At 44.7% G+C, this 20,392-nt stretch overlaps 1 protein-coding gene across 1 annotated transcript in view; it reads left to right on the plus strand.

Annotated features, from left to right (window-relative positions):
* Window positions 1-20,392, plus strand: part of LOC137357574 (misshapen-like kinase 1) — a 264,262-nt gene that overhangs the window by 151,070 nt on the left and 92,800 nt on the right. The window contains 1 exon segment of the mRNA XM_068024008.1: window positions 8,455-8,571. Within this exon segment, the coding sequence (XP_067880109.1) occupies window positions 8,455-8,571 (117 nt within the window).

A 20,392-nucleotide genomic window follows, 5' to 3' on the forward strand; every position in this document is an offset into this window, starting at 1 on the left:
ACTTCACCTGTTGTACCAGTCTGCCATGCGGGACCTTGTCAAAGGCTTTACTGAAATCCATATAGATAACATCCACTGCCATTCCTTCATCAATCATCTTCGTCACTTCCTCAAAAAACTCAATCAAATTAGTGAGACACACCTCCCCTTCACAAAACCACGCTGTCTCTCGCTAATAAGTTCGTTTGTTTCCAAATGGGAGTAAATCCTGTCCCGAACAATCCTCTCTAATAGTTTCCCTACTACTGACGTAAGGCTCACCGGCCTATAATTTCCTGGATTATCCTTGCCACCCTTCTTAAACAAAGGAACAACATTGGCTATTCTCCAGTCCTCTGGGACCTCACCTGTAGCCAATGAGGATGCAAAGATTTCTGTCAAGGCCCCAGCAATTTCCTCCCTTGCCTCACTCAGTATTCTGGGTTAGATCCCATCAGGCCCTGGGGACTTATCTACCTTAATGCTTTGCAAGACACCCAACACCTCCTCCTTTTTGATAATGAGATGACTGAGACTATCTGCACTCCCTTCCCTAGGCTCATCATCCACCAAGTCCTTCTCTTTGGTGAATACGGATGCAAAGTATTTATTTAGTACCTCACCCATTTCCTCTGGCTCCACACATAGATTCCCATCTCTGTCCTTGAGTGGGCCAACCCTTTCCCTGGTTAACCTCTTGCTCTTTATATATGTATAAAAAGCCTTGGGATTTTTCCTTAATCCTGTTAGCCAATGACTTTTCATGACCCCTTTTAGCCCTCCTAACTCCTTGCTTAAGTTCCTTCCTACTGTCTTTATATTCCTCAAGTGCTTAGTCTGTTCCTAGCCTCCCAGCCCTTATAAATGCTTCCTTTTTCTTTTTGACGAGGTTCACAATATCCCATGTTATCCAAGGTTCCCGAAACTTGCCAAACTTTTCTTTCTTCCTCACAGGAACATGCTGGTCCTGGATTCTAATCAGCTGACGTTTGAAAGACTCCCACATGTCAGATGTTGATTTACCCTCAAACAGCCGCCCCCAATTTAAATTCTTCAGTTCCTGCCTAATATTGTTATAATTAGCCTTCCCCCAATTTAGCACCTTCACCCGAGGGCTACTCCTATCCTTATCCACAAGTACCTTAAAACCTATGGAATTATGGTCACTGCTCCCGAAATGCTCCCCCACTGAAACTTCGACCACCTGGCCGGGCTCATTCCCCAATACCAGGTCCAGAATGGCCCCATCCCTAGTTGGACTATCTACATACTGTTTCAAGAAGCCCTCCTGGATGCTCCTCACAAATTCTGCCCCATCCAAGCCCCTAGCACTAAGTGAGTCCCAGTCAATACAGGGGAAGTTAAAATCACCCACCACTACAACCCTGTTACCTTTACATCTTTCCAAAATCTGTCTACATATCAGCTCCTCTACCTTCCGCTGGCTGTTTGGAGGCCTGTCGAAAACCCCCAACATCGTGATTGCACCCTTCCTATTCCTGAGCTCCACCCATATTGCCTCGCTGCATGACCCCTCTGGGCTGTCCTCCCACAGTACAGCTGTGATATTCTCCTTAACCAGTAATGCAACTCCTCCACCCCTTTTACATCCCCCTCTATCCCGCCTGAAACTTCTAAAGCCTGGAACATTTAGCTGCCAATCCTGCCCTTCCCTCAACCAAGTCTCTGTAATCGCAACAACATCATATTTCCAAGTACTAATCCAAGCTCTAAGTTCATCTGCCTTACCTGTCAGTTCCTCTTAATAAATTGAAAACTTCGATCCAATCACCCCTTAAGCTTCTAAATTCCGGGGAACGCAGCCCTAGTTTGTGTAATCGCTGCTTGAAATTTAATCCTTGGAGCTCATTGATCATTCTGGTCAATCCACACTGCACTTCCTCCAAGACCAGTGTATCCTTCCTAAGGTTTGGAGGTCAAAATTGCTCACAGTATTACAGATGTTGTCTAAGCAGTGTTTTGTGTAGCTGAAGCATGACTTCTACACCCTTATATTCTATTCCTCTAGGTATAAAGACCAGCATTCCATTAGCCTATTGGATTATTTTCTGTGCCTGTTCATAACATTTTCATCTATGTACCTAGATCCCCAAGTCTATATGGGCCTCTACTGTTACTAGCTTTTCACCATTTAGAAATTTGCTAGGATAGAATCATAGAAATTTACAGCATGTTCGGCCCATTGTGTCCATACCACCCAACAAGTAGCCAACCAGCCTTATCCCACTTTCCAGCTCTTGGTCCATAGCCTTGGATATGCATTTAAATGCCATAACTTACAAGTACTTTTTGCATTTTACGAGGGTTTCTGTCTCTTTCAGGCAGAGTTCCTGATCCCCACCACCCTCTGGGTGAAGAAATTGCGCCTTGAATCCTCTCTAAACCTCCTACCTCTTACCCTAAATCTATGCCCCCCTGGTTACTGACCCCTCAACCAAGGGGAATAGGGCCTTCCTATCAACTCTTATCTGGACCCCTGACAATTTTATATACTTCCCTCAGCCTCCCCTTTTCCAAAGAAAGCAACCCTAGCCTATCCAATCTTTCCTCATATCTAAAATTCTCCAGTCCAGGCAACATCCTCGTAAATCTCCTCTGTACCCACTGTTGTGCAATCGTATATTTCCTATAGTGCAGTGACCAGAACTGCACTCCACTCCATGTCCTCACTCGTGTTTTACATAGTTCCAGTGTAACCTCCCAGCTCTTATATTTTATATTGTCCTCTGAAGAAGGAATTTTCCTCCACACAAGATCAGGGGGCAGGTTGTTCAACCTTGCCCGTCTAAGAGCGAAGTCCAAAGTACGGAAAGTCCTCATCAGGGAGCTCCTCTTTGCTGACGATGCTGCTTTAACATCTCACACTGAAGAGTGCCTGCAGAGTCTCATCGACAGGTTTGCGGCTGCCTGGAATGAATTTGGCCTAACCATCAGCCTCAAGAAAACGAACATATGGGGCAGGACATCAGAAATGCTCCATCCATCAATATTGGCGACCACGCTCTGGAAGTGGTTCAAGAGTTCACCTACCTAGGCTCAACTATCACCAGTAACCTGTCTCTAGATGCAGAAATCATCAAGCGCATGGGAAAAGCTTCCATTGCTATTTATTTATTTTTATTTATTTAGAGATACAGCACTGAAACAGGCCCTTCGGCCCACTGAGTCTGTGCCGACCAACAACCACCCATTTATACTAACCCTACAGTAATCCCATATTCCCTTGTCACCTCCCTACACTAGGGGCAATTTACAACGGCCAATTTACCTATCACCTGCAAGTCTTTGGATGTGGGAGGAAACCGGAGCACCCGGCGAAAACTAACGCAGACACAGGGAGAACTTGCAAACTCCGCACAGGCAGTACCCAGAATCGAACCCGGGTCCCTGGAGCTGTGAGGCTGCGGTGCTAACCACTGCGCCGCCCATAACAGGAGTGCTATGTCCAGACTGGTCAAGAGAGTGTGGGAAAATGGCTTACTGACACGGAACACAAAAGTCCGAGTGTATCAAGCCTGTGTCCTCAGTACCTTGCTCTATGGCAGCGAGGCCTGGACAACGTATGTCAGCCAAGAGCGACGTCTAAGTTCATTCCATCTTCGCTGCCTCCGGAGAATACTTGGCATCAGGTGGCAGGACCGTATCTCCAACACAGAAGTCCTCGAGGCGGCCAACATCCCCAGCTTATACACACTACTGAGTCAACGGCGCTTGAGATGGCTTGGCCATGTGAGCCGCATGGAGGATGGCAGGATCCCCAAAGACACATTGTACAGCGAGCTCGCCACTGATATCAGACCCACCGGCTGTCCATGTCTCCGCTTTAAAGACGTCTGCAAACGCGACATGAAGTCCTGTGACATTGATCACAAGTCGTGGGAGTCAGTTGCCGGTGTTCGCCAGAGCTGGCGGGAAGAGACTTAGCAGTTGGCAGGAAAAAAGACAGAGGCGCAAGGGGAGAGCCAACTGTGTAACAGCCCCGACAAACAAATTTTTCTGCAGCACCTGTGGAAGAGCCTGTCACTCTAGAATTGGCCTTTATAGCCACTCCAGGCGCTGCTCCACACACCACTGACCACCTCCAGGCGCTTGCCCATTGTCTCTCGAGATAAGGAGGCCAAAGAAGAAGAACCTCCCAGCTCTTATATTTTATGCCTCAGCTAATAAAGGCAAGTTCTGTATGCCTTCTTGACCACCTTATCTGCCTGTCCAGCCACTTTCAGGAATCTGTGGACATGCACTCCAAGGTCCCTCTGTTCCTCTACAATTCTCAGTTTCCTACCATTTATTGTGTATTCCCTTGTCTTGTTGGCCTTCCCAAATGCATTACCTCCCATTTCTCCAGATTGAAATTCATTTGCCACTGTTCCACCCACCTGACCATTCCATTGATATCTTCCTGCAGTCTACAGCTTTCTTCTGTATTATAATCACACGGCCAAATCTTTGTATCGTCAGTGAATTCTTAATCATACCTCTACATTTAAATTCAAATCATTAATATATAGCACAAAAAGCAAGGGACCAAGTACTGAGCCCTATGGAGCCCCACTGGAAACAGCCTTCCAGTCACAAAAACACCCATCGGCCATTACCCTTTGCTTCCTGCCTCTGAGCCCATTTTGGATCCAACTTGCCCTTTGCTTTGGATCCCCTGGGCTTCTACTTTCTTGGCCAGTCTGCCATGCGGGACTTTATCAAAAGCCTTGCTAAAATCTAAGTGGACTACATCAAATGCACTACCCTCATTGACCCTCTTTGTTACCTCCTCATAAAGTTCAATTATGTTAGTCAGACATGATCTTTCTTAACAAACCTGTGCTGACTGTCCTTGATTAACCCGTGTTCTTGTAAAAATGATTTATCCTGTCCCTCATAATTTTTTTCAAAAATGTTCCCACCACCGAGGTTAGGTTGACTGGCCTGTAATTACTCGGTCTATCCCTTTCTCCCTTTTCAAACAATGGTACAGCATTAGCTGTCCTCCAGTCCTCTGGCACTACGTCAGAGCCTTCACTATTTCTTCTCTTGCTTCCCTTGACAGCCTAGGATACATTTTGTCCAGGCCTGGTGATTTTCCACTTTGAAAAGCCACTTGGCACTTCCTCTTTCACTATGATTTCATCTAATATTCCACACTCCTCGTTGATTGCAATGTCTGTATCGTCTCTGTCTTTTGTGAAAACAGATGCAAAATATTCATTAAGAACCATGCCATCGTCCTTAGGGTCCCGAATTGGCCTTGCACTTTATTTTTCATCTTGTTCTTTGGGTTTTCCTTTATTTTATATGCCAACATTTTTCATTCCCTCTCTTTGCTTTCCTAATTTTCTTTTTAATTTCACCTGTACACTTTTTGTACTACTCTAGCTTTTATACAGTATTGAGCCCTCCGGCATTTGTCACGGGCATCCTTTTATTCTTTATCCTCTGCTTTAAGCCCCTTGACAGGAGCTTTGCTCGAGCTAGGTGTGCTGGCTCCCGACGCTGGGGGCCAAAAGCCGCAAAGTGTTCCGTTCCCCACAATGAAAAATTTACTGAATGTTAACCTGCACCAATTCAGCATCATTCATAATTCATATATAAGCAGCACTGGGCGTTGTATCTTGTTGCTTATGACTGGCGGCGCTAGCTTTCATGGAGGCCCCAGTCTGAGTGTGCGCTTTGTCAATTATCATTCAGCCACATTTCAGCAACTGTCTCATATAACTAAACAGTATACTATGCAGGGTTTCATAATGCCCTAGTGGGTGCTGAGAACTAAATCGCTGTTTGATATTTCTATTGCCTGTTGCCTTTTCTGCAGCATTTAAGTATTTGCTTGTTAATGCACGAGAAAATGGACAGCAGATAGGGATCGAAGGAAGGGATTTATTTTTGATATGCCACTAGATATTGTAGAAATGTTGATTTTTGAGTTTGGTTTTGTTCGTCTCACGCTTTGTACACAGTTGCTCTCCGTGTGAGCCGAACAACTGAGTGGAGGGTAGGTTGCATATGTATGCTAGCACTCCATGGTGCCGAGTTGTTAGAGCTCCATTGTGCAGCATCACTGCCCTACTTCCTGCTTGGGTGATTTTTAATTGGAGTTTTCAGATCTGTTTTTGTGATAGAAGGTTCAGCACCACCATTAATTACCATGCCTGCTTGGCCGTGCAAAATGTTGATCACAAGATTATTAATGATGAGCAAGGCCATTTGGTCTGTCTGGATTCATCCAACGGCAACCTGCATTTATATAGTGTTTTTAATATAGTAAACATTCCAAGGTGCTTCACAGGAGCATTATCAAACAAAATTTGACGTTGAGCCACATGAGTAGATACTAAGGCAGGCGACCAGAAACTTAAGTCAAAGAGGGAGGTTGTAAGGAGCGTTTTGGAGATAGAGGTTTAGGGAGGGGATTCCAGAGCTTCGGGCCTTGGCAGCTGAAGGCATTCAGATAGATTGTAATTTCTCCCCATTGCAGCTTCCAAATCTTTCTTAAATGATGCTAGAGCTTTCACCTCCCCTATTCTATGGGTAATCTGTTCCATATGTTCACCATTCTTTGTTTCCTTATTTCTGTCCTAAAATTCACCTTTTACTGGGATTCTTGATTTTACTTGTCAATATTTTTTCATGCCCTCTCTTTGCTTTCCTAATTTCCTTTTTAATTTTACCCCTGCACTTTTTATACTTCTCTAGGTTTTCTGCAGTCTTGAGCTTTTGGCACTTGACTTGAGCTTTCTTTGTTTGTCTTATCCTACTCTATGCTTTTTGGGAGTCCCACCTTTTTTTCTTAGTGGGAGCATATTTGTTCTGAACACTCTTTATCCTCTCCTTGAGTGCCTTCCATTGCTCTGACACTGATTTACCTTCAAGTAGCTGTTTTTAGTCTACTTTTGCCAAAGCGCATCTCAGCTTAGTAAAATTGGCCTTCCCCAATTTAAAACTTTTACTCGTGGTCTATCTTTATCCCTTTCCATAACAAACTAAATCTAACTGAATCATGATCACTGCAATTAAAATGCTCTCGCACTTCTACTAATACTACTAATCACTGAACAACTCATTTGTAGTCTGTTTTCTAGTCTTTGTTTCTTTGACTTTCTATACTCATTAATTTGCTGCCTTCTATTTCTATATTGATGTTTATGCTGTACTCGAGCCTTCTCCCATCCCTCTTAATCGAACCTTATCAATGCAGTTTAATTTGAATTAATATTCTGGATTTACCTTTCTATTCTTTTAACTATCTTTTATACCCCTATAAGAGCACCTCTCTGTCGCTTTCCTTCCACGTTGAAAATCGCAAGTTTCTCCAGCCTTATTTCATAAGTCAAACCTTTAATACCTAACAGCCTCACTGTTCTTTACACTGCCTGCAGTGCTTGAAGTTTCTGTATTGCCTCAGCAAGTGGAACTAGGCGTAGCACTCAAGGTGTAGTGTGACCAAAATGCATTCTACTTTCATGCCTTCCTCTGATTTAACCTTCTGCTGTTCTGGCTTTGTAGTTCAACACTGGTACAAGTGAAGCAACGATTATGGCATGATTTTCTACATACACAGGAATTCTATAACAGGTATATGTTTAGGTATCAGCTGTAATTCAGTGCACAGCGCACTCACTTCCTAGTCAGAAAGTCATGTGTTCAAGACTCGTTTTAAATCCCATAATCTGGACTGACAGTCCCGGTACTGAGAGAGTGCTGCATTGTTGGAGGTGTTGTCTTTCAGATGAAATATTAAACTGTGACCCATATGTCCTCTGAAGTGCAAGTAAACTATTTGCACTATTTTGAAGAGAGAGCAGGGGAGTCAATCACAGGTGTCTTAACCAATGTTTATCCCTCACCCAACACCCTCATTATTGTAGGGATTTTCTGCTGCATTTGTTGCTTTACAATGGTGACTACACTTGGCAGTAAAATGCTTTGAGACAACCTGAGTTCATTCAAGGCACTGTAAAAATGCAGGTTCATTCATTCTGTGTTATACGAACATGAATTAGGAGCCAGAGTAGGCCATTTGGCCCCTTGGGCCTGCTCTGCCATTTGATAAGATCATGATATGTAGAGGCAAATGCAAGTGGACTGCATTTACAGGAGGTGCTGGTACTCATGACTCCGGCTGGCACTGTTGCTTCCCAGACTTGCATTTAGTTAGCACCTTTCACAATCTCAAGACGTCTCAAAGCGCTTTACAGCCAATGAAGTACTTCACAAATGTAGTCACTGTTGGATCTCAGAAGAACTCGAGTTTTAGGGAGGAAAAGCCCAAGCAAATCTTTGAAATGGCTGTGACAGTGCTGCAATAAGTGAGAATCTGAGACACTGTCTCAATTCTTCCATCTCATAGTTTCCCTTCATCTCCCTAGTCTGCTTTGATGTAGATGCAGTCGTTGAATTTGTAAGCTGGTTGGTAAAGCGTAAGTGTGTTAAAGTAAAGCTTGCGATTTAATTTTTTATTAGCAACAGCGTCGAGATCGAGAGCTACGCAAGCAACAAGAAAAGGAGCATCAGCGGCAGTTAGACGAGATGCAGCAGCTTCGCAGAGAGGAGGAGAGGAGACAGGCTGAGAGAGAGCAGGTATAAACCCTGGCTGTCTTGCAGCAAAGAGATTAATCTTTTACCAGTAATGATAGAGAGAGGTACTGTGCGGTACTTTGGACTTTCATATCGTTCAAAGCATTTATGGCCTGAAGGCTCACGTTCAGACTCTAGCCTGTGCTGGTCTCTCCTGGGGCAGAATTTGAAGCACTACAGTTAGCCTCAGGATCCCTGGACGGGGGAGGTGACAGTTCAGTCGGAAGCCTTACTCCTGCTAACTATCCAGTGACGACGCCCCCCCTCCCCTTAATAGAAAATGCAAGTGTCTGATTGTCAGATGAACACAGGACCAGACTCTAAGATGCCCTCCACTGTTGAATAGCCACTTGGCATTCTGTCTTGCACATGAGAAATGACCACTCAGATGAGGAACCAGAGGACTGCCAGTGCCAATGGAACGTACCCTAGTAAGCGTTGGCACCCTGAAGGGGGCTGGAGAGGAGGGAAAACTCACCACCCACCCCCATACATGCTCACTAGTTATCACACACCATTCCTCATTTTCCGCACTTCGTTAGAAGTGCATCAACAAAACCTGTTCCTCACCCTCCCATTTGGTTAGTTTGTCTTTCTCTCTCCCTCACATTATGATTGTCACATGACTCTCCTGGGCACATTCTGACAGTCAAACCCAGTGCCCTACCTGGCACAGGGATCCTTGTTTTTAGGTCCTGTCAATGTAGACTTTCAAGGATTTTGAGTGTCAAGCAGCAGTGCTAAACATATTTAACCCAAAAGATTAAGCAAGGTTTTGAATTTCATTTGCCAACTTATGATGTAACAGTTTTACAGTATTGTAATTATATAGGTCAATAGGCATTGGAATTAAGAGAGGAGTTAAACTAGTGCCAGAAGAAAATAATCCAAACTGTTGAGTTACTTCAGGCCGCTTGACCAGTACTCCATCTACCACCTTAACCATTTGCTCCCTACACCACGGGTGCAAGGTACCATCTACAGGATGCACTGCATCAAATAGCCAAGATTTCTTCAACAGATCCTTCCAAACCCGTGACCTCTACCACCTAGAAGGGGCAAGGGCAGCAAGTGCATGGGGGACACCACACCTGCAAGTTCCCCTCCAAGCCACATGCTATCCTGACTTGGAACTATATCACAATTCCTTCACTGTTGCTGGGTCAAAATCCTGGAACTCCCTCCCTAACATCACTGCGGGTGTACCTACGCTGCATGGACTTCAGCAGCTCAAGAAGGCGGCTCACCACCACCTTCTCGAGGACAATAAGGGATGGTAAAAAATGTTGGCCTTGCCAGCAACGTTGACATCCCATGAACGAATAAAAAAAGGCAGCATGCACGCTACTAATTTGTAGGATCTCCTGAGCAGATACAAATATCAGTTGTAAAACTAGTAACTGAGAAGCTCATGGTCAACGTCCCTGAATTCAAGGGTTTTGAGGGTGGTGATGAGTGTTGGGATTGGCTTTTCTGCTCTATCCTAGTTCTGCTTATGTTGGTAGTAGAATTCATTCCACCTTTTTTTTTAAAAGCAAGTTTCCATGTTAAGCAATCCCAATTTGATGCAGCATAAAGTTCCCTCTGCTCCTTCCTATCCAAACACAAACGGCGTCGTTCTTAAAGACCAAGTGAGACCTGGCCTAGGCCAGATTTGAGACCAAGATTTGGAGGTGAAATGACAATACTGTGCAGCACAGTGTACTGAACATTCATAGAATGTTGAGCATAGAAGGAGCCATTTGGCGCATCGTGCCTGTGCTGTCTCCTTGAATGAGGTGGGGCAGGCTCAAGGGGCTGGATGGCTTATTCTTCTTTCCTGTGTTCCTATGGATAGTACAGCAAAATGCTGTTGAAGTAGAAGATCGGCCATTATCTGGTTGTATGGCGGGGCAGGTTCGAGGGCCAAATGGCCTACTCCTCCTATTTCCTATGCATCCAATTAGTCCAGTCCCTTGCTCTTTTCCCATTCACATTTTTATCCAGTTCCTTGTGAAAATTTATCCCATTTCTGAATTTTCCATAATTTGATGAATTGTACGCTGTAAAACATTGGATTAAGACAATGGGTGTGGGAATTTGTGTGGCGTAGTGCCCTGGGTTCCATTTCCATCATACAAGCTTTGTGCTGTGCACTTTCACTTAGTGCCCACACTGTCAGCAATTTCACCCCAAGTTCCATGTGCGAAATATCTGCAACAATTTCCCTTTAATAGATTATTGGAGAAAACTGCTAATAAAACTGAAAGCTAAGCAATCTTCCTCCCCTTCAAGTTCTACTTCAGAAATCTTGACACTTTTGTAGCTACAGAAAGGGCTATTTGTGAGTTTTTTCCTGACTGTTTCCTTTCTTTACCTGTTCTGAAATCATTTTGCGTTCTCTGTCTCTAGGAGTACATAAGGCATCAATTAGAGGAGGAGCAGAGACAGTTAGAGATTCTTCAGCAGCAGCTACTGCAAGAACAGGCTCTGCTTCTGGTAAATGGTGCAGGCTGCAAATCCTCATCCCTGTCATATCATTCCAAGGTGTCTGCTCCTAACCCTTATAGGGGTCATGCAACATTTTCACAGGAGTAACCAGGGTGTTTTCCTTTCTGACTCCTCCTTTCTCCTCTCTGTTTCCCCTCCACCTTATCTCCTAACCACGCCCACCTGCTGCCACCTCCCAGAAAGATGTAGTGTTTAAATTTATTAGGATTATGACCATAAACTGAGGTATTTGTGGGCCTTAGGGTTTGTGTGCTACCCTGAAATATTCTGAATATGCCCAAGTTAAATGTGCATCTTTGGATACATGTTAGCACAAGATATTTAAAAGGACAGATTCAGATGAGTTTTAGTTCTAAAAACAATCTTCCTTTCTTGTGGAGGAGGGGGAAAGCACAACACTGGAAAGTTGGCACTAGTAGCCATTTTGGCTTGGGTGGGATGCTTAACAAAAACAAACGGCTATGGTTGCAGAGCTGATGACCCCAGTGTTTACTTTGCATTCAGCGCCCTTGAGCTAACCTTGATCCCTGATGTTGTGATCACTGCAGCAAAAATTTGATAGCTATGGGATCGTTATGTCCTCTTGTGTGTTTAAGAATGATTTTTTTATTTTTTATTGTTAGGTCCTTATGTCGACATGCTAACTGACCAGGTATACACAGGTTTGGACATTTCCCCCCCCCCGCCCCACCACCACAACCCCCCCTCCCAACCCATTCCGCTGTGCCCGCCCGAGGATTACTCTACATACTCTTGTAAAATAAATATTGAATGACCCCTTCAATCCATTTCCATCTCAGTACTCGTCCAGTCCTTCAATGTCTTATCCTGTATGTGTGTGTATGAATCCTTTTGCAGATTGTCCTAGTAACCAGTGTGCTATAAACCCTATTTGCACTAGGATTTTTTTTTTGATTCAGTTTATCCAAATCAACAACCAATTTGCATTAAGGCATGGAGTGCAAATGGAATGAATTTAATTTGGAGTGAATCTGAAGTGAATATGTTCCTTCTCGGTGGCAGCATGGTGGTGCAGCAGATTTATTATGGTACTGTCTGCTGCACTGAAGGACAGGACACCATTCCCCACATGCGGTTTCTCCCCACGGTGTCAACTTTCCAATTGTCCATAGGTCTGGAAATTGTTTGAATATAGGGAGGGAAAAAATTGGGAACAGCATATGTCACATTTCCTCACGGCTGTTGGAAACGGAGCAACTTTGATGCAGATCTGGGAGCAGATTGCCTTGCTGGTTGTCCTCAGCCAGTGAAGAGGTGGGTGGCACTGAAAGACCTAAAGAAGGGGAGACATTATTTGCCAGAGAAGGATTGTTTTTAAGATGAGAAAAAAAGCTGCTCCGATGGGGTACTGGATTCACTCTTGACTCTGGATTGAATTTGGATTAAGCATGTGTACGATTGTTGATCTGCCTTCTTTTTGGAGTTCTATCAATGCATGCAGTTTTGCAATGAACCTGAAATATTTCCTTACCTACCTAGACTGTTGATGTTCATGAGCCTGGCAGACTTTCTGTCAAGGATGCTTTCTCTGAGATTATGCTGTATGCTCGCTGTGCTAACTTTGTTAGGAGTCCTAAAGTGGTTGGCAGTAATGCCCAACTCTGTGTCGTGTACCCTTTTGAAATCTGCAGTGAAGAATTAAAAGAATCTGGAGTGTGAGTACTTTGGGTATCCGAGAAAATGCTGGCTTGGAATTCCAGGCGAGACGAGTAAACGCAGAGAGTGACTAATGGTGACTCGCATCAGTTGAGTCACAAGCTCTGTTGTTACTTGTTAGCAAGTTCAGTCTTTTTTCTCTGTTACCTGACCTGAGCAGTGGTAAGACCACCATGTTTGCATGTCAACTGGATCGACCAATTTCAGTGAATTCTGGAGCACAAAAGTCGAATGCATCAGAGGTGCCGGTGCGATGTGGTAAATTTCTGCTCTTAAATCATCACTTGGTCTCTCGGGGAATATTTACTACATCTGTCTGCTGGTACGTATCAGTTTGACACTTGTTTGAAGTCGAGCACAATCGAGCTGGTCCAAGTTATTCAGATTGGGTAACCCAACAATGTAACTGGCAAAGAAGAGGTATTTAAACACTGATGTAATGCTGATAGTCAGACATCAGCTGCCAGTGGCACATTTTAGTAAATGTTAGATCATGTTCAGAGAGCATATGCTGAGGGCATCTATTTATAGAATATCGTTACTGTCTGAACTTTTATCTCCACTTTGGCTCTTTTTATATAAAATGAATGTTTGATTCTGTGCTAATGATAAATCTAGCTATCAAAAGGGGCTAACAATTATTGCATCCTGTTGATAGATTAATATTTAACATCTAATTCCATCGGATCAGAACTACTTAGATTTGGCGATATAGCGAAACATAATGACTTATTCCAGAATTTTTCTGCCGACAGTATGCACATGAAGATCTGGTGGGGAATTTTATGCAGTCCACCATGGTGGATTTGGTAGCATGCCGGATGATATAATTAGTTGGGAAATTATATTTGGATTCCCAACGGTAGGATAATTTAGAGGAATTAAGTCGGCGACAGGCTTGCGGCATTCCGGGGTTCCCCCAGCGCGGTGCTGGATTGCAGCTTTTCATTCATTTAAATAACATGAATGCTCATTTCCCTACACACTGGCAATGAACAGCGAGTGATATTCCTGTGCCACCCGGTTCACGAATATTTCAACGTGGACTACAGCAGTCAGATTTATGCAGTTGAGTCTCTGGATTCTGCTATTCTCTCTTTCACTCAGCCGCTAAACTAATGCCAGCATTGCAGTGGATGTTTGCCTCCAGGCCAGCATTGCAATGGATGTTTATCCCGTGTCACCATTGGAATGAATGTTTGCCTCCAGGCATCGGGCGCATGGAGGAGTAGTGGAGGGTGGAGTGGAGCGTTCAGGTTATTGAATGATTGATGTTTATGGTGAAGATGCATATTGTTGGCTACGGGGGTGTTGGGTGCATTAGATCCGTACTGTGTGAAGATATTTGACAAGGGCCTAAAGGGAGGGATGAGTGCTGTCAACATTGGGGAGCTGTGGGGCAAATTGAGGATACTGGCTAGCAGAGGGAACGGTCACAGTCAATGGGGGAAATGCATTTCTGTAGGAGAGAGGATCAAGACTAATGGGTGGGTATTTGACAGCTTCATATGGAGGGTAACGGGACGACAACAATGGTCAGTTCAATGTGAGGAGGTTCAAGGATAAGAATCGACATGCTTTCGTAATGGGAGTAAGAAGGGGGTGGCGGGATGGCATGAATACATTAATGATTACACTGTGCACGGTAATGGGGGAGGCTCAATGGTGATAGAGGGACGAGTAATGGTAACTGTGGGTGTGTCAGGGTGATGGGTTCAAGCTGGAAGGTTGCAGGAGGAGGTTGGAAGTTGGGGAGACTTGCCCTGAATTCCACGCGCATCATCTTCAACGATAATGGGAACCAAGTGGACACTCGAGGATTGCAAGGAGAGTGGCAGGAGGCAAACGACAGTGGATGTGTCTTCTCCCCGGCTGCAATTTGAAGGCAGATATAATGGAGCTCTTCATTGCCTCGATGTTACAGCTCACTAGCAAGAGAGGGCTGAATCACCACGCTCTGCTTATTTATTGTTCAGAAAAGTCACAGCAACAAGGGTCTCGTACACCAATTTGTCTAGTACCACAGGAAGAACAACAAAGAAGGAGACTAATGAAGGCTCTTTTCCCTCAACCCCTGATGCCTGAGTGCCAGCAACAGGCAGAATAGGAAGGTGAGTATGCTCTGAATGATGATATCCAGGAACGTCCTTATTGAAGTCAGGCACTGGCACATCATCGTATCCTTGGGACAAGGACAAATTGCCTTCAACTGTTAGAGAGGCAATACCAGAGACACCTAGGATGTCATGTTAAATGGTCACAGAAATTTGTAGGATCCTGCAGCATGACCTCCAGTGGGAATCCCATGCCAGTTGCCTTCAAGGTGACTGCTGCACTCATTTTTTTCTCCAGAGGATCCATGGGCGACATATGTGGCATCTTGCAGTCTGCGACCCATGGGTGCATCAAAGAGGTGACCAGTGCCCTTTTTCGACTTGCCAATGATTTTGTCTACTTACCTGTAGATGAGGTCAGCCTTCGGTGCCAGCACTGGCTTTCCTAGAGTGCAAGGGGTGATCATGTGGCCATTAGAGCTTCCTGGGACCAGTCTGCTGCCTTTATCAATCACAAAGGCTTCCAACTCGTTAAATATACAGCTAGTTTACGACCACAGTAGAAGAATCATGCATGTTTGAGCAAGTTCCCAGGGAGCTGTCATGACTCCTAATTTGGAGGAACTCCCAACTGCCAGCAGTTTGAGGAACTAGCTGAAGTGGCGGATAGATCCTGGGTGACCAGGGTTACCCCCTGTGTACATGGTTGATGCTAGTATGTCTCCCCAAAGCGCTGCTGAAGAGGTACAATGTCGCTCATGCATCCATCAGAGTCGTCATTGGCATGCCAAAAATGCGATTTCGTTGCCTTGACCGGTCTGGAGGAGCTCTTCAGTACATGTCACAGACAGTGTCATGAATAATTGTTATCTGCTGTGCCTTGTACAGCCTTGCAATTGGACGCGACAACATTCTTCAGGTGGAGGAACACCAGCCCTCTTCAGATGGGAATGATTATGAAGAGGACGATAGGAGGACAACAATGAAAATGATACCGTCCTCAATATGAGGGCCATGGAGAGACATGTAAGGGAGAACCTAATTTATGCACGCTTCAGCCAGCAATAAGAGGAATGTTGGGAGGAGAAACATAATTCCCCTCAGAAATTCCCTTTTGCATGAGATCTTATTCATCTCTGCAGTCTTAACAAAGCATTGCTGCACTTTCATATGATTGGCATTTGTAATCATCTAAGGGCTATGATGAATGTGACTACACACCACTGCAAGCAGCATTAAGTTATGACTGAAGAAAAGAAATGTAAGGTATGGCAGCATTTGGAAAAGTTATTAATCATTAAAGGAAAACAGTCATCATTGAAGAGTGAAGGCTCAAATTCCAATGAAATATGGATCCTGGACATTTCCTGAGATGTTTTGCAAGCATCATTGTGTTCTGCCGTAGGCCTCCAAAAAACGTATTTGTCTCCATTTGTAACCAAGCGAAACATTCCCGAGACTGGATCAAATTTGCAAGAAATAAAAATGTTGTAATAAAGCTTTGCAGTCATGAACATTTCTACATGGCCCATGCCACCTTCGTGCTCCAAACTGTTTGTTTTCGTTTCCTGCCACGACATCTAGGTGCTACCCCGACGTTAGCAGCTGAGGTGGAGTCAGTCTGCTCAGTGTGCTGCCCCATTGCTGTGGATGACCATGTCGGACATCCTCTGGAGGAACGGAGCCTTGATAGCTCCATCTTACTGTGGGTCTGCAGAAATGGTGCTTGAGAATCCCCCGTGTGCTTGCCTGCTGGAGGTAAGGGGTCAGCATTGGTGGGGGGGGGGGGGTGCGTGGAGCAGGACGAGACGCTGCTTATCCTGGGTGTGTCCTGAGAGGAAGGCCCTGGAGCAGCTGGCACATGCTCCTCCACCATCTATGTGCATGATAGCACTTGCCTGTCTCTAAGGGGAAGGAGCACATGGAGGGAGGTTCATGTTGCTTGTCTCCCTCTAGCTTAAACTCTGCTACGTGGAGCCCACGGCAACAGTGATGGAGTGCAAGTCAGGTCACGTATGACTCGAGTGGTCAACCAGACTCGCAATGGAGCTTGCCAGATTCTGTACTGAGGAAGCCATATGCTCAAATGCCTGGGACATGGCTGACGTTATGGCTTGCATGGACTCCTCCATGGCATGCGCAAAACCGCGCATGACCACAGGAATCTCCGATATATTTTCCACATGGCTTTGCTGCACATCCAGGAGACTTCTTGTAGCAACAAACAGAGGATCATCCTTAGCATGGGGCTGAGCAAGGGCCTGGGGGTCCGCAGCAGTCATCCAGTTGTTAGGGGACCCAGCTGGCACATGCTTCCTCAGCCACTGTGATGTGTCTGTGTCATGCACACCAGATTGTGACCCAGATTCTAATCTTAAATCCCCCATGGACCTTGTGGATATATCTGCGTTGGTGGAGGTGGAAGAAGAGGCAGGTGACAGTGTATCCTCTGGGGCATTGGCTTCTTTTTCCTCCCCAGAGGAGGATTCTTGGGCCAGGTGGCGTTCTGCGACTCGAGTGCAGGCACCTGCAATGGAGACACAAACAGAGGCACTTCAAGCACCTGCTTCACGTGAGTTCAAACAATTTCCTTCAGTTTCCACATAATGGCTGTAAGAGCAGAGATGGCACTTCATCCATGCGCCTTGTGGCTCCTGCCTCTCCATCTCCGCTCGTCCTGCCTCCCTTCTGTCTCACGATTTCTACTGTCTCCTCAGCTGTGGTCAGCAGCCTGATGTCAGTGACCCTACCTCCTCCTGTCTTAGCACACTCGTGCTGGCAGTGGTTTAGTTTATCCAGCAACAGACAGTGCAGATTTAATGATCTGGTTAATGATGTATCACAACCGTTGCATACATGCATGAACATCACTCATTCGGTATTGGCTTTCGCATGATGCATCAAATCACATAATGAATGCCAATCTTCGTCATTTAGTAAATGGCACCAAGGCTGTTCTCACATTCCACTGCATTCATGTGTACCATCTGCCTTAAAGATACAGAACTGTGGAAGAAATCAATGGAGCAGCTTTGTCAGGACCACTTACCCTCGCTGAACTGAGAAAGTCATTGATTTGCTTGCGGCACTGCTCCCATGTTTTAAGAGTTATCCTGTGGTTTGAGACCATGTTTGCTACCTCCACCCATGGCCGCCTTAGTGAGACGGAAAGATCTTCGTAGTCCATCTGCAGGGAAGAGGACCTCCTGCCTTTCCCTGACTGCCTGGAGGAGAACCTGCAGGGAGGCATCACTGAACCATAGGGCGGGACATTGCCTGCTGGTTACCACGTCATTCACTTTGGTAGGGGGAAGAAAAATGATATGAAGTTGGCGGTGACTTTCACAAAATAAGGGAGGCAAAAATGTTTTGATTTAAATAAAAGCCTCAATTGAAGTTAGTCTGAAGATACTTGAAAGGAAGGCTGCTGATCCTTGAGGCTGCAAGCACAGAATGTTTTATATCTGTGGCGATCATGGTTTTTGGGGCAGTAACGGCAGGTTCCACCAACGAAAGGCCGCCCTCGCTGTGTGATCCCAGGTGTTCCTGTGCCTGTCACCAAACATTTAATTTAAAGACAGATTTGCGGCGGGAGGAGAAGTTACAATAACATCTGGTCCTGCCATCAAGAATGCTGTGGCACTCAAGATTCCACCTCAATGTCTAACATTTCGTGTTTACATGGTGTCAACAAACTTAAACAGCCATTCCTTACTAAGAAACATAAACAACTTATTTTAAGATTAGGTTGCAAATTCCTTGACAAATCTTGTAAATCAAATATTCTATCCTGTTTTCTACTGTTGTGTTGCATGATCCAATGAGTTTATTTTTAAAAGATTGGGTTATTGCATCTAATATTGCACTTACATGAAATTGGGCAACCAAATCTGAAAGAATGGATTCCTGAGTTTCAGAATCTCTATCTAGCTGTTCTCTTTAAATCCCTCCATGCCTGCCCCATTCCTATTTCTGTAACCTCCTCCAGCCCTACAACCCTCCGATTTCTGCACTCCTGAAATTCTGGCTTCTTGCATATCCCTGATTTTCATTGCTGAAGCATTGGTCACTGTACCTTCAGCTGCTTTGGGCCTAAGTTCTGGAATTTCCTTCCTAAACCATTCTGTGCCTCTATCCCCCTCTCTTCCTTTTAAGAAGCTCCTTAAAGCCTAACTCTTTGATCATGTCTTTGGTCAACGGTCCTGATATTTTCTTGCGTGGCTCCATGTCAAATTTTGTTTGGTAATGCTCCCGTGAAACACCTCAGAACTTATTATGTAAATGCAAGTTGTTACTGTGCAGGCAAATACATCAGTTATATTGTATGCAGCAGAGAGCCGAGTGTTTGGTTAAGCTATTGGTAGTGTTGCTTAACAGAGGAATGTTGGCCAAGACAAAGAGCAGCAACTCACACGTGATAAGAGTTGAAGTTAGTTTAAACAAGGGACAGAAGCAATGAAACTGCCATTGCCAGTCATAACCTGTCTTTTGCAGCTACGCATTCTGCTTCTCTCCCTCTCTTATGAGCACTGTCATAGTACCATAGGATGATCTTGCTCAGAAGATGGCCATTCAGCCCATTGTGCCTGTACCAGCTCCTTGAAAGAGCTATCCATTTAGTCCCATTCCCCTTCCCTTTCTCCATAGCCCAGCAATTTTCTTACCATCCAATTCCATTTTGAAAGTTGTTATTGAATCTGATTCCATCATCCTTTCAGGCAGTGCATTCCAGATCATCATACTACACTGCGTCAAAAAAAATTCTCCTCCCAGTGTCCTATGGAACCCAGCATATCGGTGCTCTCTTGTTCTCCCATATGCTAAGTGCCCAATCTTGGCCGCTTTGGTAACAGAGCACCTCACATCAGATATTTCTTCACTGGCAGGCGGGCTAATTGAAGGTGTGAATCCCTGGGCCCTCCTGCCTCAATGTCTAGCAATATATATAGAATAAAAATGGCAAAAACACAGAAGTGGGCTGGCCACCCTCTTGGCTGAGGAAGTGCATGTGGAGGAGGAACAGCTGTTTTCTTTTCATTCATCACACTTTAAAAGTAAATACTTCAACAGTATGAGGTTCTTAGTGGGGGATTGTTGTCAACCGTCTGGGTTTAAATCATCCATGTGGTGCTGGAGTATTTACTGCATGATTTCTGATGACAGTTACAATTCTTGGAAGAATTGGATTCGAACAGGCTTGTTGCCCACACTGAAGCTCCATGTTTTAAAAATAAAACTGGCTTTCTTTTAATGAAATCCCAAAGTTTGCAGAAGCAACCCATTGATGGAAGGTTTCACTTGTTTACAGTAGTTTAGTGATTGTTACTGGACTAGGAAACCAGAAAACGTGATGTCAGATCCCAACCATGGCAGTTTGAAAATTTGAATTCTGTTTAAAAAGATAAATAAATTACTCAAAGTAAAAATTCTGCTGTCAATGATGCTAACCATGAAGCTGTCGTATTGTTGTTATAAGCCCATCTGGTCCTCCAATGCTTGTAAGGCAAGCAAACCAGCCATCTAGTCCCACACCAAGTGGTTGACTTTTAACTGCCCTTGGATGTAGCTCAACAAGCTACTCATTTGTATCAAAACCCACTGCG

The sequence above is a fragment of the Heterodontus francisci genome, chromosome 48 (genome assembly GCF_036365525.1).
Source record: "Heterodontus francisci isolate sHetFra1 chromosome 48, sHetFra1.hap1, whole genome shotgun sequence".
Taxonomy (NCBI): domain Eukaryota; kingdom Metazoa; phylum Chordata; class Chondrichthyes; order Heterodontiformes; family Heterodontidae; genus Heterodontus; species Heterodontus francisci.